Source organism: Achroia grisella, unplaced genomic scaffold (genome assembly GCF_030625045.1).
Source record: "Achroia grisella isolate CSIRO2021 unplaced genomic scaffold, CSIRO_AGI_Agris_v1 utg1174, whole genome shotgun sequence".
Lineage (NCBI taxonomy): Eukaryota > Metazoa > Arthropoda > Insecta > Lepidoptera > Pyralidae > Achroia > Achroia grisella.
Genome location: NW_026712590.1, coordinates 179,873 through 197,832, shown reverse-complemented (window position 1 = coordinate 197,832; position 17,960 = coordinate 179,873). Strand labels below are relative to the sequence as shown.

General features: G+C 34.6%; 2 protein-coding genes across 2 annotated transcripts in view; one reads left to right on the top strand and one right to left on the bottom strand.

Moving 5' to 3' along the window:
- LOC131851507 (uncharacterized) overlaps positions 1 to 16,043 on the bottom strand; it is a 32,396-nt gene extending 16,353 nt beyond the window's left edge. Inside the window, exons 1-7 of the mRNA XM_059202018.1 lie at positions 15,792 to 16,043; positions 9,051 to 9,743; positions 3,806 to 3,979; positions 2,880 to 3,031; positions 2,205 to 2,312; positions 1,347 to 1,507; positions 122 to 225 (exon numbers count right to left, since the gene is read on the bottom strand). Of these exons, the coding sequence (XP_059058001.1) occupies positions 122 to 225; positions 1,347 to 1,507; positions 2,205 to 2,312; positions 2,880 to 3,031; positions 3,806 to 3,979; positions 9,051 to 9,743; positions 15,792 to 15,891 (1,492 nt within the window). The 5' untranslated portion in view covers positions 15,892 to 16,043. The remainder of the gene's footprint in view (positions 1 to 121; positions 226 to 1,346; positions 1,508 to 2,204; positions 2,313 to 2,879; positions 3,032 to 3,805; positions 3,980 to 9,050; positions 9,744 to 15,791) is intronic.
- A 1,137-nt stretch (positions 16,044 to 17,180) lies between these two features.
- LOC131851275 (tyrosine-protein phosphatase 69D) overlaps positions 17,181 to 17,960 on the top strand; it is a 37,424-nt gene continuing 36,644 nt past the window's right edge. The window contains exon 1 of the mRNA XM_059201757.1: positions 17,181 to 17,265. Coding sequence (XP_059057740.1) covers positions 17,181 to 17,265 — 85 coding nt within the window. The remainder of the gene's footprint in view (positions 17,266 to 17,960) is intronic.

Here is a 17,960-nt window from a genome sequence, read left to right as displayed (position 1 = left end):
ATTGTACTATTAATGTCGTTGAAATGAAGGACTGGGTGTTCCCAGTTAAGTTTAAATTAAGTTTAAAGTCGTTAGCTAAGTTTCTTTACTTTTAAAAAGAATTTTTATAATAAGCACTTACCAGGCTTCTTGTAAACATTAAGCGGCGCCCTGGCAGCCCTTTCGCCGCCTTCTTCTAAGTAATTGTAAGCTGCACTTATACATTTGCTAAGACGGGATCGACATCTGTAATAACATTAAATTAACTATTATATGCGGATATGTATAATGGTTTAATATAAAAGACTACTAGAATCAGAAATGAGAAAATGTTACACCGATTCGTTGCGAAACTTCTGTAATGAAGGGTCTTAATATTATCAGAAAAAGGAGGTGTCATTAAACTAAGTGCGGTTACCACTATCCACGACCATATCTCACTATTTTAGGCGTAAAGCTGCTTTTGTAAGCTGTGGTCTAATTCGTAAGAGTTAGATTACAGAGTAACATCTTTGTACACAGAAATGATAACAATTTTCATTTCTCTTTTCATTTCATTTATGCATAACAATTTACATTGTGTTGAATTTTATTACATATCATAATTTTAATTAATGAATTATATGTCTAAAATAAATACATTTCTAATAAGGAAAAATGTCAATTTCATAATAATAAATTTACATGTCATGTCCATTTAGGCTTCATTTTCGTAACTATTCCAGCTGTTTCCATACAAGTAGTAGGTTCTAAGACCGTATCCACCTCTACTTTTTCAATATTAGTTTAAAGGTTATTTATCGCCTTGTAATGAATAAGCACAAATGTGATGTGCCAACACTATATCAATGTAAGCGGCAGTTATTGTGTTCGGGTTTGTGGTAGCGTCTTGCAGAGTCCCAAATACAGATAGATGTACTTTGTTTCACTTATTTTACAACCACTTTTCGTAATACTATTTCACTCACATGAGCAACGCGAGGAAGAGACAGCGGAACCACAGAGTAGAATCTGCCTTTTTATCTGTCACATTTTGACGTACATGACTACTTTAACATATATTGCTTGTTGCTCCGATCGATCCCGCATCCAATTCAAACGGGAATCAAAATTGCGACGGCCCGAGTCACAGATCGAACCCCTAGTGGTTCCGTCGTAAATAAGTCGTATCCGTCAAGCGGGAGTCGGGCTTGAGCCGCTCTATAAATCCGCGGGTTTGGAGCGCCACCTGCACTCGCCCCCTACTGTGTGGTGAAGCTGTAAAAGCCAGCTGCGGCCACAGCATTATAGTAGTCCGAAAAAAAAACGCTTTCCATAAGGTGGTCAGTTAGCTTTGGCATTGCGGTTACATAAAAAAAGAGAATGACCTCCAGTAGACGAGTGCGACCCCCAGCGCGGCGAGCAGGGCGATGAGCGCGACGGCGAGCAGCGCGGTGGTGCTGACCCCCAGGCCGCGCGCGGGGGCCGGCTCCCCCTCGCCCGGGGACATCGCCTCCGAGTGCGCCGTGCACCACGCGCTCGACACCACCTGTGCACCACGCCTTCGTGTTACGCTGTTTCAAGGTTATGTCATTGGTTTGTTTTTGATCACTACATAAACAATCAGATGACATAACCTTCAAACGGCAGTTTGATGTGGGTTGACTTTTAACACGCCGTGGACCGCATTGAATAATCTTATTTCTCACAGGGACCGTCATTTTTTTATTGTTAATAAAGTATATTGTTTTTAAAATATGTTCTTAGTGTACAATAATTTAAGGTAGACATTAATTAACCCCTAAATTTTTCAATTAAAGTGTCCACTGGTGATCATCCGGTTCCAACGTGTAAAATTACTTTCGTTGTGGAGTGACCCACCAGTGGGCATGAGGTCTTTAACGTGTTAAAAACATTTTTTTTTAATGTTAATATAGCAGTGAAACATATTTAAAACTTTGCCGTACATTGTAAGTCAATTCAAGTTACATCGCCCATTTGATCTTGACCTGACCAGAAACTCAAACTCTGAGAGGTCAGACTTTAGCTTTTACACAATACATTCTTACACGCGTGATCAGGACACAGCGCGTGCAATTGCACTAAAAAAAAAATTGTGCTCACACTTTCGCGTGTGTTTCATATCATTGCACTACCTTTAAGCTAGTAATAAACAAATGTACAAGTGGGCAACGCATTTACATACATTCCTTGTATGATAGAAAATAAAATATATAAAAAAATACCTCAGGCGGTGATTCTGAACCATTGATGAATGTATTCGACTTCGCTACAGACTGGGTCGCTGCGTATACCTTCAGTTCATAACGGGTCATATTCCACGACTCCACTTCCTAGAACAAATATAAAGACGAACAAAAACTATACTGACTACAGTATAAACAGTAAAAACATACTAATGTTTTTTAATCTCAGAGACTAAATTAACAGGTGTAAATGTCATAATTTCTAATAAGAAGAAATCGGTATCGGAGGTACAGCACTACCCCAAATAATGTTACCAGCCTGATTTCTTTAATCTGCTACTACTACTTAACAGCTATTTAATTTATAAGTTAATAGAAATACTTTTTTTTTAAATATATACATAATACACACAAACACCCATACCAACACATGAATACAAACATTTCTGTTGCAAGGAGATATTTTTCTTTTTTAAAACACTTTTCACTTTTTTAATACACATAAAAAACACTTAGACCGATACAAACAATTAAACTCATGAATACAAATGTTTGTGCCGTGCGAGGAATCGAACCCGCGACCATCGAAAAAAAGGCGACGTAGACCGCTACACCACCGAGGTCATCATTGCGGAATTTCTGGTCATAAATTGCCAATTTTGTGGATATATGTGGTGAGAGTTATGGAGTTTTTGAAAGCATTCTAGTACTTACTATGCTTATTGTGGTCTCAATATCGTTTTTGTTAGTCGGCAGTGTCAGCTTGGTCCTCGGTTGCGGTTCAGGTAATTTTCTCAAGGTCACCACATAGTGGTCCAGGGTATTATTATAACTGGTGGGTCGTCGCCATTGAAGGTAAAGGTTCTCTGGAAATAAAGTAAATCATAATAATTTGTACATTTTTAATCAATTTTAGAAGTCGATTTTCTTTTACTTTTGGCCACAAATGTTTAATTTCCATAGTGCCCAGAGGTTTTAATTATAGGTTAAAATTAAGGCCAGAGGTTAAAGTTAGGTAAATTAGTTTTTAATTATTTCGATCATAGTATCAATCCTGCAATCTGGACTAGTACCTAGTCCCATACTAGTACTCGTAATTTTTAAATTATAATAATTAAACCTAAATGAGACATTGAGAATCGAACCCTAACCGATTCAGGACATACGGGCAATGAGGTCGCTGTACTTGGGCTACATGATTTTGATCAATTTGCAGGATTTGATACTATGGCTTGGTTATGGATTTGGAAAACACACAAAAAGTAACTTAAGGTGTATTATAATGACAATATAAGTATCGTAGGATACATCAGTTTAAGGTCTGAAAATTAGTTGAAAATCTGGTTAGCTACCTAAGCAAACAATAGACTGAGATGTCTGTCTGTATAACTTATGCTACGTATTACTTGTATTTATTTTGTATAACTTTCTTTATTTTTTGTTCTGTTTAATTCTGTATAGTATACGTATATGTATATATAAATATATGAATGTGTGTGTGTGTGTATGAGTTTACAATTTGAATATGCACAAACAACTAATCACGTCGTACCATGCAAATCCGTGCGTAAACATAACTGTATGTTTTGTTCTTTGTATAGATATAAATAGCTCGTCTTATCAGGTATTAAAAAACTTACGTCTGATCAAGTCGCACGTGACATTCAGTATCTTGGGCGGTGAAGGCGGTATTACATCAGTCAATACGTACAACGGCTCCGACTTGTTACTGAGCCGCAGGTGGAGATCGGATGATATAGAGCCGTCGGTTAATATGAACGCTCTCACCCATATCTTGTAAGGTGTGAATGGCACTGCAGGTAATGAACATTACATTAAAAATCATACATTATTGTAATATTAATAATAACGACAACAATAACCAGCGCACATAGCGCCATCTAGTCCCAAGCTAAGCAGAGCTTGTGATAAGAGTACCAGATGAACCGACTGATTACCGAAAGAGTACCAACTGATATAAATACATAGATTTTTTTGAAAACACTTATTTTACCCAGAACGATACAAACAATGATGCTCATAAATGCAAAATGTTTGCGCCGTGCGAGGAGTCGAACCTGCGACGACATCAGTCATTAACATCAACGTGGATATCACAAAAGAAGTGACGCCATGCATTATCATTCTTAGGAACTGGTCGTTATGTTTTCGCGTTTAGATACATATTAATAAAATTGGAGTGTCTGTTTGTAATATTGAAATAACCGTTTTTTACTACATGCATATGAATATACACCAAAATAACACTTTTTACAATTTTTATCCGTCTGCTTGTTTCAGCTAATTTCTGAAATGGCTGGACCGATGTTGACGGGACTTCTATTGGCAGGTAGCTGACGTAATAAGGGGTAGCTTAGGCTAATTTTATTTTAGAAAAATATATTACTTCAGAAAAATAAAGTAAAATTCTACGCGGACGAAGTCGCGAGTACAGCTAGTTATTAATATAGTTAAACGAGTTTTAATACGAACACTATACTGCAGACAGTACCTTTTGACAAAATTGCAATAGCATATGTTGGTGGTCACTCTATTCTCCCTTATTATGAATTTTAAAATGAATATGTATTTTTGTAAAAATGTACAAGCACATTTGAAAAGAATAAGAGCCGAGTTTATCGTCAGTTCTTCTTAACTACAATACTTTGACGGTAGTTTTTGACATATCGTAAGAGTCTGTAATAAATCTACATGAACAAAGCTATTTTAATTAGAAATATAGTAAACAAAACAAGAAGCCGGTGTAATAAAAAATTGACGGGTAATTCTTCGTCAAACCATGGAATGTAAGTGGCCGCGGATAATGCGGATTTAGAGAAGTTCCTTTTAGATTGTGGGACATAACTACCGAGATATTCTCTAGAGACTAATAGCAGTGGATTTTCAAAATGTATATTAAGGACAATGCAAACGTGACTAACGTACCTAATTTTTCATGAACAATGGTAACCGTTTACGATCAGATTAGCCGTATGCCAAATAATCCCTATTTAGTCTGGTCACAAATATTGTTACAAGGAAAACTCGTTATTTACCCTATTGCATATGACATTTATTACTGTAATATGTGGTAATTTAAACATTAATATAAAACATTAAAAATATATATGTAATTTAAACATTAATATAAAACATAAAAAATATATATAGGCATGGAGTAGAGCCACTGTTATTTTGTTCTTCAAAAAGGGAGACAAAACCCTACTCAAGAACTATCGGCCCATCTCATTGCTAAGCCATACAAGCTGTTTTCAAGAGTCATCACGAATCGACTTGCGCGAAGGCTTGACGAGTTTCAACCCCCGGAACAGGCCGGGTTTCGAAGTGGTTATGGCACCATAGATCACATTCACACAGTTAGGCAGATTATGAGAACCGAAAAGTATAATCAACCTCTGTGTCTAGCCTTTGTTGACTATGAGAAGGCCTTTGACTCTATCGAGACCTGGTCTGTTCTGGAGTCTCTGCAGCGATGCCAAGTCGACTGGCGATACATCGAAGTGCTGAGATGTCTCTATAACGCTGCAACAATGACCGTCCAAGTAAAAAACCAGCAGACTAAGCATATCCACCTGAAACGTGGTGTAAGACAGGGGGATGTTATATCCCCGAAGTTGTTTACAACTGCGTTGGAGGATATGTTTAGAATGCTGGACTGGAAAAATTACGGCATTAATGTTAACGGCGAGAACATCTCTCACTTACGATTTGCTGATGACATTGTCATCATGGCTGAATCGCTGCAGGACTTACAGCAGATGCTGAATGGCCTGGCTGAGTCGTCTCAACGCATCGGTCTTCGGATGAATTTGGACAAAACCAAGATCATGTTCAATGATCGCATTCGTCCGGAACCGGTTGCCATTAATGGAGTTCCTCTCGAAGTTGTTCAGGAGTATATTTATCTAGGGCAAATGCTCCAACTAGGTAAAAACAACTTTGAGAGGGAGGCCAAGAGGCGAATACAGCTAGGCTGGGCGGCTTTTGGGAAACTTCGTCAAGTCTTCACGTCGTCGCTACCACAAAGCCTTAAGACCAAGGTTTATAACCAGTGCGTCCTACCCGTTATGACATACGGTGCCGAAACGTGGACACTGACGATACGACTGGTCCACTAACTCAAAGTCGCTCAACGAGCTATGGAAAGGGCTATGCTTGGAGTTTCTCTGAGGGATCAAATCCGTAACGAAGTAATTCGCCAGAGAACTAGGGTCACCGACATAGCTCTTCGTATTTGCAAGTTGAAGTGGCAGTGGGCTGGTCATATCTGTCGTAGAACCGATGCTCGCTGGAGTAAGCGTGTTCTAGAGTGGAGACCGCGAATTGGCAAACGTAGTGTAGGACGTCCCGCAGCTAGGTGGAGCGACGACATACGTAGGGTTGCGGGTAAAAAATGGAAGAGAAGGGCTGAAGATCGTGCCCAGTGGCGTGCCTTGGGAGAGGCCTATGTCCAGCAGTGGACTGCAATGATGTTTTTAAAATTTTATAGTTTATTCGAAAATATCGCCATTGGCCATCGCAATACAGTCGTTTGAACGTCCTTTAAAGGCTCGTCATCATTGAGAGCATGCACTCTTTCTATGGGAAAATTTTTCACTGCCAATCTTATGGATTGCTTTAGTGTATCCATATTATCATGGCGATTAGAGCGAGCCAAACTCTCTAAAACTGGCCATAACTCATAATCCAGCGGATTAATTTCGAGACTAGATAACGGCCAGTCTTCAACTTTGATTAAATCCGGAATGTTCGTTTCCAATCAAGCTTTATGGCCTGGTGCTGAGTCTCGCTGAAAGGACCATTCTTGGCTATGAAATATAGTGTTCTTAAGGGACTTAACCACCTCCTAAAGAATAGTATCTTGATACACTTGCGCCGATGTTTTGATACCTATTTCTAAAAAATATGGATCAGGCACTACTTCATAGCTAACACCCGATCAAACCATTGCTGAATTAGGATAATATCCACATTATACTCTATTGACTAATTGGGAAGCTTTTTTTAAAGCTTTGAGTATATGATCACTGTCAATCTGTTTGGTAAAATATTGGTCATTTACAAAATTCTGATCCGTAAAAACAAAAATTCTGTGACCTCCCTTTCCGTAGCGCTTAAGTAGTTGTTTTGATTTTACCTCCCTATTCTTTTTTAAATCATCAGTTAAATAATGACCAGTGCATCTCTTATAGGCTGGAAATCCTGTCATCTTTTAAAATATGCGACACGGTTCTAGGAGATATCTTCATTCAAATCGCAAGATAGCCTTTTACTTTCTCACAGAATTTCTTCATATTCTGTCTAATACTGCTGTGATAATTTTGTACGAACACTGCCAGCTCTTTTTCTATCACAAACAGAGGCGGTTTCATTGTACCTATTATTATCAATAAGCGGTTTTCAATTTTAACAGTATTTACGACCAGACTATGGATAGTGAAAAAAAATTTGGATATACATACCTATATATACATATTAATTTTATCTCTTACGGTCTTATTACAAAAAATGTGTTAAAACTCGGACGAAAACGTGGTCGAAGTTTAAACCATGGAATAAACCTAGCATTAATACGAATCCAGATCTAACAAAGGACTACTTAAACCTACAGTTAAATAGTTCATTATGTATTCCCCATAGATAATATACAGAAATCAGTCACTCATGTCTCTAACAGACATCTTATAATATATAAATTACAAGATGTCTATCATATATAATATATGTCTTACATATAATATACAATATCTTTACCAGAAAACTGAAATTATCTATACTCTATACATATAAATAAAATTGTTGTGTATGTTTGTAATATTGACATAACAGTTTTTTACTACATGCATATGAATATAAATACGGTGCATACACCAAAATAACATTTTTGTCTGTCTGTATGTTCCAGCAAATCTTTGAAATGGCTGAACCGATTTCGACGGGACTTTTTTTTGGCAGGTAGCTGATGTAAAAAGGAGTAACTTAGGCTACTTTTATTTTAGAAATATATAGTTAAAGTCCACGCGGACGAAATCGCGGGTACAGCTAGTCTACCATAACGATTTAGATAGAGACTAGAAATCACAATGCTATTTACTTTCTTTGAAATTTGATAACGTTTCTGATAAAACAGATATTAATTAATCTAATTATTAATACGTAACTAGCTCACTACAGTAGTGCTTTTTGATAAAATTGCGAAAATGGCGCGTACGAAATTTCGCACATTTATAGTTTCTAGAGAGTGGGAGTGCGGGATGTTAATATTGAATAAAAAACTAAATAAATAAATAAAACATTACACATACACTACCATTATGATACACGATAAATAACAAAACGTCAATGTCAAATTATGTCAAATCAATGAATCAAGATTTGTGTCTGTGTTTTTATAAAAGTAATGTATGTACATTATATGAAGCAAGTCTTTGACAATAGAACTTTAATAATGTTCAAGCTTATAATTTAAATTATAGTCGAAATTCGACCACTGAACGACTAGCATTTATACTACCTTAAGAAATTTCTATTAGAAAATCAAATTTCCACTGGATAACTGTCCGTACTGTATTGTTTTATCTATATATTTTCATTTCCATACATTGTCACAGCATAGACTTACAACTTATAGTAGTAGGTCCACAATTTTTATATTTTAAATTATTTTCTAGAAGGTTCCACTGAAAATAAGCGTTTGGGCATTACAGCCCAGACACAAAGCTGAGTAGAAACCAATTTGGTCCCAGCTGTATTTTTAAAATAATTTGTCATAATTTTTGTAATATGTTATATGATTGTTTTGTATGCGCCAAATAAACATATTTTTCTTTCTTTCTAAAATTGATTAAAACGATGAATACTTACGTAAATTCTTCAATCTATATCCAACGATCTTTGTCACCTTTTCGGACTTGTTCAGTAGAGTCAGATTTTTTTGCGCATTTGAATAATCCTCCATCCTCAGGTCGCTCGGGAACATATACTTCCTTTTCACGTCTTCCGAAGTCTGCACTCCTGTCACATTACTATTCTCGAAGTTCGTAACTCCCGGTTCGTAGTATAATACATAAGCATATAGCGTTGAGTCTTTCAACTCTTTATTAAATGCTGTATTAGATTTCTTAACCATTGTCATTTTAAAAGAGTCATGGATTTCTAGATAATCAAGAACCTCTAAACTAAGACTTCTTGCTTCAGTTGCGTTTCCATCCTGCCGTCTCCTTCTATGTCTATGAGATCTTAGGTCTCTTTTATTAATATCAAACCTAGTAGGATATTTTTGTTGCTCATCGTCCAATTTTCCATCGATTGTGTACTCTGTGTATTTCTTATTAGCAATAGGATCTCGATTTATGTTTTCGTCATTGATAGGTTCATCTGATTGGGGTTCGTTTTTATTAGGTTTTTGTGTTTTGGATTGGTCTTGTGTGTCGTCCACAGCCTTATCCGTAAGGCTGGGTATATATATTTCCGTGTACGTCGTCGGCGGGGCCCATGACAATAGAATCTCGTTGCTACTTACAGATCGTGTCGCTAGATTTTGTGGCGCGGACGGAACTGCGAAAAAAAAATATGTTTATCTATACTTCTACTATAACGAGAAAAAAAATTGGCATTAATCATACATGACAAAAAAAACAAACATAGCATTTTCATATATGATTATGACATAATCAGCCTACAATAACAGTATAAGCCGGCGGGGCATCTAAAGGATGAAAAGACGAGCATGATGTCAAATCAGTGAGCCCAATGTATCGAATTCACCAGATATAAAAAGTGATGGTTTATAGGAACAATCGAGTGGGGATGCATATGAGTGTACATTACTAACAATCTTCTCCTTTCCTCTTATCGTTTTATTGTTGTAATTGATAAATTAGAAGAAGAAGTAGGTTGTTCTTTTTTTAATTTGTTTTCCAAAATTGTTGTTCCAAATACTACATGTACGAAGTCATGGGCAATCTTTTCTTACATTACCTACTACCTAAAGTAAGAATAGTGCACTATGCTTCAATATGGATGCACTTCCCCATCGTATTGAGTTCGTAGAAAATGTAAACGTTACTAATTATGACAATAAACGTAATTGCTTTTGTAAAACAATGGTTGTGCAACGTGCCGAGAGGTCAGAGGCCCAGTAGACAATAGCTTTATTATACATCAAACGCGTGCTACAATTATGATATAATATTACCGAAATTTTCTACTCTATTTCCATTAATGAGCTAGTTTATTATTAGTTTACCGTTTCACACTGACTTTTGACAGGCTTTTATTTTATGATCTATTTGATTTTGCTATTTTTAATTAATCATTTTATTTATTAGTGGTTATTTCTTCGAATATATCCCTATATCCCGATGTGTGCCCAAAGAGGATCGAAATATCGACACGACCTGTGCCGAATCCCTAGTGGTGCTATCAAACTTAAGTCTATTCATCAGACAGGATTAGGTTCTCAGCCGCTCGAAGTAAGTCCTTCCGCGGGTTCTGAACACTGCACTCGCCCCTATTTTTTCCAGTGAACCAATATAGGCCAAATATTGCGAACTATTCTATTGTTATCTTGGAATAGGTCGAAAAAAATATTATTCAAGTCCAATCAATGTCTACTTTATAAAGTCTGTGATTATCAGTAATTAGTTACTGATAATCAATAATTTTTAGAAATTATTGTAGTTTTTTATAATTTAATTAATATAATACAAATAAGGTAATGCAGTTTGTAGGCGCTTCAATGTAAGGCCTTATGATTGATTGATTGAACATTTATTGCCAACAATAAAAATTACAGAAAATACACAAAATTAAAAAGAAATATTAAGTTTTATAATTAACAAGATAAATAAAATATTGCACAAATTATCTTTACATAGTGTACAATGAAATCGTTTCCACTGTCTAATCGCTTAGATATTCTAAACTACGCAACGGATTTTAATGCATTTTAGCAATACATAAAATGTTTTAAAAGGAAGGTTTATATGTATACCTTTACACCCATACGAAGCAGGGCCGAATAGCTAGTTAGATATAAACGAGATCTTTACCAGGATACTATTATTTATGAGACATTTATATATATATCATTTATATAATGTGTACAATTGTAAACAACCGTGAAAAGAGTTTAGGACAGTGTTTAAATAACATAAAGTCTAAATAGTTTTGGTTGTACTGGTTTATTACATATAACGATTAGTGCTATTCCATCAAATCCCATCCTTACATTGATTTAATGTCACCATAATATAATATTAATGAGTATTTAACAAACCAAAATATTAATAGCTACCCCCCCCCCCCCGGTTTCGAATGTCGTATTCTACATATAAACCTTCCTGTTGTGTCGCTCTATCTGTTGCTAATAACAGCATTAAATTCAGTTGCGTAGTTTAAAACATCTATGCGAACAAAAGCGGAAGCGACTACATTTTATACTATGTAAAGATTATAACAATGAGTAATATTATGTTAAGTTGCAAAATTTCGACTACTAACTAAAAAACGCGAACGTCATAAAAGTTTGGAATAAAAGCAAAACGAAAATTACTTAGAAATCTAATCATTTCATTTCAGCAAGAACTATTGGACCGCGAGTCTAATCACCATGACCAATCTTGTAAATATTAATAATGCCTTGTTAAATTGCGTCTTGAGGCAATGCCATAAGACGTGACAACGGCTTACTTAATTATATGAAAAGAAAGTCTACGGTACGTGATTGACCGCTTACGTATAACGCAGACCCCTTAACCCCTGAGGTACAATTTTATGGGACTAACAGCCATGACGAAACTTCAGTACGGCAACAATATTTTATGTACCTACAGATTCTTGCGTGGAAACTGAAGAACTCAAAATATTCCGCAATAATACCTGTTGGAATAAACTCTTTAACATCTAAAAGCATTAGGACTGTGATAGAACAAAACTGATTTATTATTGCGAAAAAATTATGGTAGTATTTACCTATAGGTTCAACATTTTAAAAAAAATAAGCATCAATATTTTAAATCAAAAACATATCTATGATCTATAAAGGTAGAAAACTTAAAGAAAACTTCCTATTATTTACGCGACTACAGACAATGGCAATGTGTTTTACATTACGTTTGTTCCTTTACCAAACGCGTTGGTCCCTTTTAATGATTCTTGTTGAATTTAAACAAAAAATAATTGAAATATATATTATTCAATATATTATCAAATTTGCGAAGCGGCTGAAAAAGCTAAAGCATGCAAATACAGAGGTCTAGGCTCCGAATATGATTTTGTCCTATTCGGTGTCGAGAGTCTTGGTCCTTGGGGTCCTAGCGCTATAAGACTTTTTAAGAAAATAGCAAAAAGTTTAGTCGACATCACAAAAGACCGAAGAGCTGGCAGCTACCTCGGACAAAGAATTCGTCTAACAATTCAAAGAGGGAACACTGCCAGTATCTTCGAAACCTTGCTTGAAAGAACTCCCTTTAATAATATATTTTAGTTATTATACTTTTTAAGGTTTTTAATTATCAAATTATTGTTGACATTAGATAAATATAAATAAAAAAATAATAGATCTAATAAAGTAAAATAGAATTATTTAGATACTGCAACTACTCATAATTCACGTCATGTAATTCTCACGTGTGTATGTCCTAGACAGATAACCCACTAAACAGTATTGTCAGAATTATTTTTTAATTGTTTTTAGTATATGGCCTACTTAAAAGCAAGTGCCACTGCTATAGTCAATAGCAAAATGGAAACGATTCTTAAATCCGTCATACTATAACGGTTTAGACCTAAACGTACAGATATTTTTTATGAAAATTATTATCTATACTATTTTAATATAGTGGTATAGCAGCGATTTTGAAAAATCTTTCTGTGGTTGATAGTTTATGGAGCTATATAATATATAACATTATTCTACGACCAATAAAAGCTGAGCTGTATGTAATAATTTACGGAGAAAATGTGATGCAGACAAAGTTACGCAAGTTAGATAGTGTTTTATAACTTTTTAATAGTTTCTTCTTTCATATCTGAGAAGAGACTTCTCTGGATCCCCTATAGTGCCCTATACCATTCAAATGGGGATCGAAGTTACGACGGCCTGGACCGACGTTCCGACGCGTATCGGTGTCATCAGACTAAATTCGTGTTTGTCACGAAGGAGTTGGCTTTTAGGCGCTATATATTTTGTTCTGCGGGTTTTTACTACATACCCTTTAGTTTAGGGATAGGTATGCCTATTTTGGTACCGTAGAGGTATAAAGACCAGCTACGGCATTAGAATTGTCCGAGAAATTGAGGGAACTACTATTAATATTAAACTGATACTGCATATTTACTATATTTGACACTTTATATGGTGAAGATTCCGGATGGGCCAAGTCGCGCGAAACAACTAGTGTAATACTGCTAGCCGCGATTGTTTGATTCGACTGATTGATCGTAACAAATTTGCTATATTGAGATTTATGGCGGCATGGTGTCCCTTTGTCTGTACAGGACGATGTCAAGGTTCTCCATTGTTTTATAATTGTGGACACAACACATTCAATGTAGTTAAGTTTTGGGCTTGCTAGTTGAGACTGTATACAGTAGACTGACCGGAAATTAAATCTGATGCCTTTTACGGTATCTACATCTACGGTATCTTATCCAACAACATAATAATCTAATAATGATGATACAACAATGAGTACTTGACTATAGAGTTTCACTTTGTACAAATCATCTGCTACTTATTCTTGCTGCCAAGCCTATTGCTTTGTAACCGGTGTTTTAGAGGGTGTGATGTGGTAGTCAAATTACAGGGTCCATACATATAAGCCGTGGGTGTAACCACATGTTTATTAGACCCGTGTGAAGCTGTGTCGATGCTAGTATTTAATTATTATTATAGAATTTATTAACCATTTACCCATTCACTATTCGTGTAATTAAATTAACCCTGTTGGTTTTAAAAGTAATCATTAAAATCAGAATAAAGAGTTAGGAAACAATATTTTTACAGAGAACCTTTGTTTTAAAAATACCGTTACAATGTAAACAAGAATTTACGTTCCATAATCCAATTTATGAGTTTAATTAACACCTACAATAAACTCAATCTACTAGAATTAATAAAGGTAGGTATATACTGTAATGCATGCAGAGTTACAAACTAACATCTCAGGAAGGTCATATCTATATAAAGCAAGAGTCATGACCTGCATGTAATTTGTAAAACAAATTTCAATTTATTTCTTCCATTATTGATGAGAGCAATGTAAACTAAGTATAATGTGCGCACACTGGGAAAATTAGGTATAGGGGAGAGGACTATTATTAAAACCAATTATAATATCAGTTAGCTCTATTTTTTATTGAGGCATTGTGTTATACTAGTCGTTTTAGACTTGCACTAGGATCTAGAGAGATCTTTATGTTATTACTATTTTCACAAACGCTATCTAAGCACATTTCAGCTTTATGACCTGAGAATAATTTCACCAATTTCATTTATCTTATTTTGATTGTTATCTAATACTTTGTTGTTATGGAATCTTATAAAAAATGTACTGAAAATAGCAAATCCATAGAAACTTATTAACTATTTTATAATAGCATGTTTGACAGTTCACATTTCAATAAAGGGTGAAATATAGTCTTAATTAAAAAAATATAGCCCTTTATAAATAGCTGATATGTCTTTAAATGTTTTGCAATGTCAATATTTATGGTGGTTGATTAGATAGCTAAATATAATACTATGAAACCTTTCTAGTAATCAATCATAAAATGTAACCATTGCTATAAATGTTTAGCACATCATTAGCAAACTTCTGAAAATCATTGTGGTTAAATTCTGGTGAATTTGCAATTATGGCTAATACATCTGACTTCATACCTGTCTTGTGATCATACACTGATGCCCTACCAGTATATTCTGTTAATACCAACAGTAGCCCTATTATATTATATATAATAGGGCTACTGTTGGGTTATACTCATGAAAAACGGTTTTAATTTTTTAATAGGCATAGTCTAGAGAAATAAAAATAAAATAAATCTGTAGTCTGTCAGACAGTCCGTACATTTCAGTATAATGGTATAGAGTGGTATACTGGGTAATAAGTGTTTTTTTTATGGATGATAATTGAATGATACACCCGCCTGCTATTATACTCGCGGGGCACCAGATGAGGATGATAAGATGTGCATGAAGACAGGCCAGTTGGCCCGTTGGCAATTTACCAGGGAGAATTGGGTGGAGGTCGTCCTGACATCGTACATTGCCAGCAATGGGTGTATTAGTCCACATTACTAACAATCAAGGGGATTGTTACTAACAATTCCCTTCCCCCAATAAGAGTGGTTAACTGTAATCATTCGATTTACGCAACCACTTATTTATTTATCATTGTTTAAGTGTGTAAAGAAAACGAAACTAATATCAAAGCCAAGATAATAATGGTTTCTTATAACGCCTTTCCCACACATTTCGGGCAACCGTCTTCCGAGATGACAGTTAATACATGCTAAGATATATTTATTCAGTACACTATTACGAAATAATATGCATCTAATATGTGTGGTGAAATAAATAACAACATAAATCAAACTTACCATAAATTTTTCTATTTTCGTTGTTAATATCAGTATTATCACAATGAACGCACAAAATAAATATAACAAAAATGGCTCCTAGCGTGTACTGAATATACATTTTAATGCACAAAGCACACGTAAAAGACGCGTGCAAAATGATTAAACAGTATCAATAAACCACATTTTCACATTAGTACACAAAAGAAAACAGAAATAAACTCGTTATCGTCATTTATTTCGTGTAAATCTATCCAATCAAGCAACCATTGCGTTAGACCCCGCCGTCTGTCATTCATTTGTCAATAAACAAGTAGTGCAAAGTAGTGTCAAAAATCTAAAAACTACTACAGAAATCTTCTATACCGGTACCATAGACTATCTACCAAAATTATAAATGAATTGCCTATTTTAAACGAAAGCTTATTTACTCTCTTTGGATTACATCAGAATGGATTCACCTATTTGACAATAAAAATATTATAACCGTTTACCAGTAGTCTAGCTCGTTCTTTTATTTCGAGTCTCGAGTTAGAAAAAGGTAATAGATCAAAGAATTATTATTCGTAGGTAAAGAAATTACTAGATACTAAAAGCTGACTGCCTTTAGTGTCTATTTTTTTTATTTTACATATTATGTACACATAGTATATTATGCAATATATTTTGTTTAAAGTATTTTTACGAACGAATGTATTCGCAAACTACAAGTTAATAAAAAAAGTGATGGAAAATTAAAATACCATAAAATTATTACTGTCTGATTTTTTTTATTAGTAATAAGAGAAAATTACGGAATTATGAAATAAGGGGTATAATTTTATTGAATTAAATTTTATTTGTTTGTTGTTGTTTATAAATATTAAAGTTTAATTGTACTGCCATTACATATGGACTTTGAAAATTTTAAGACAGAATAGCATTGTTTAATTATGACAACGTTATGAAACTCATTACAACTATCTTATTATTATACATTTATTATTATTATTATATAATTATAAAATTCCAATACAAAATCTGAACTATAAAGATATGTCAACAACAATAATACTGTTACGCCAATAGTTATGATATATATTATAATTAACAAAGTGTTATAAAGTATATTTATATTTTCTGGCCGCTTGCATTTCTACCGTACCATGTTTTTATTTTATTTCTACTAAAAAGTTTTATTTTTTATTATAATTTTGTACCATTTATTTTTTTTAATCTGGCAATCGGTGTTCTGGATTGTTTGTTCGGCTTCGGGACTTCGGGTGTCACCCGCTTTGCAATTTAGTGTTAATTATAGAAATAATCCTTACAATTCTTACTTAAGTGAAAAGAAAATGATTTAATCACCGTGAAATGAGTTTATTATTACAATATCTTACGAACTTTATGTAAAAAGCAGTAGCTTCCGCCATGACAATGGGCTCTACCGACGGGAAGTGTCTAGCGATTCCTGTTCTATATTTTGTGTGTATTGCGTTGTGTTATTCAATTGTAGGTGAGTAATGCGTACTTTAATATTATTTTTAGATCTATCATAACCGTTATGAGCTTTACAATATTTATTTAGACCAATATAAACATATGTATCTAAACTTGAGTCGGTTTTACCTGTGCCGCATTTTGTCTATTTGTTGTTTCCCGTTTCCTTCATCTTATAAGTTTCTTAAACGAGATAATTACACTGTTTGTTTATATAGTGACCACGGTGTTTACGAAATACGTGTATACGGCCTAAATGTGTATTGTAAAATGCTATTTTAAAGTTGCAATCATATTATTAGGTAAAAAGCTCACACACATCTATTATCATTCATTATCTATACCAGTTGAAGCTGGTTAAAGAAACAAATATTCGTATCTTATTTATCGTAAACATTAACATCCCACTGGGCACTAATATATTGTTTAATATTACCACAATTACCAATCAGCTTATTTTTTTTATGGATAAGTACATATAGTTCCTGCCTGTACTAATAGTATTAACTAGAATGAGTATGAATTCACCAGGAATGACATAGTTTCCTGGGGGTACAGCAAGTAACCTAACCAACCTGACTTGATTCATTGCTAGCAATGGATGCACTAATACTAACAAACCCCTCCCCCAGAATAGTAGGTTGCTCTAGTGTTTTAATATGGTTACTGACCCACATCCTGGCAAACCCTGGCTAAATTATAATTTTATAA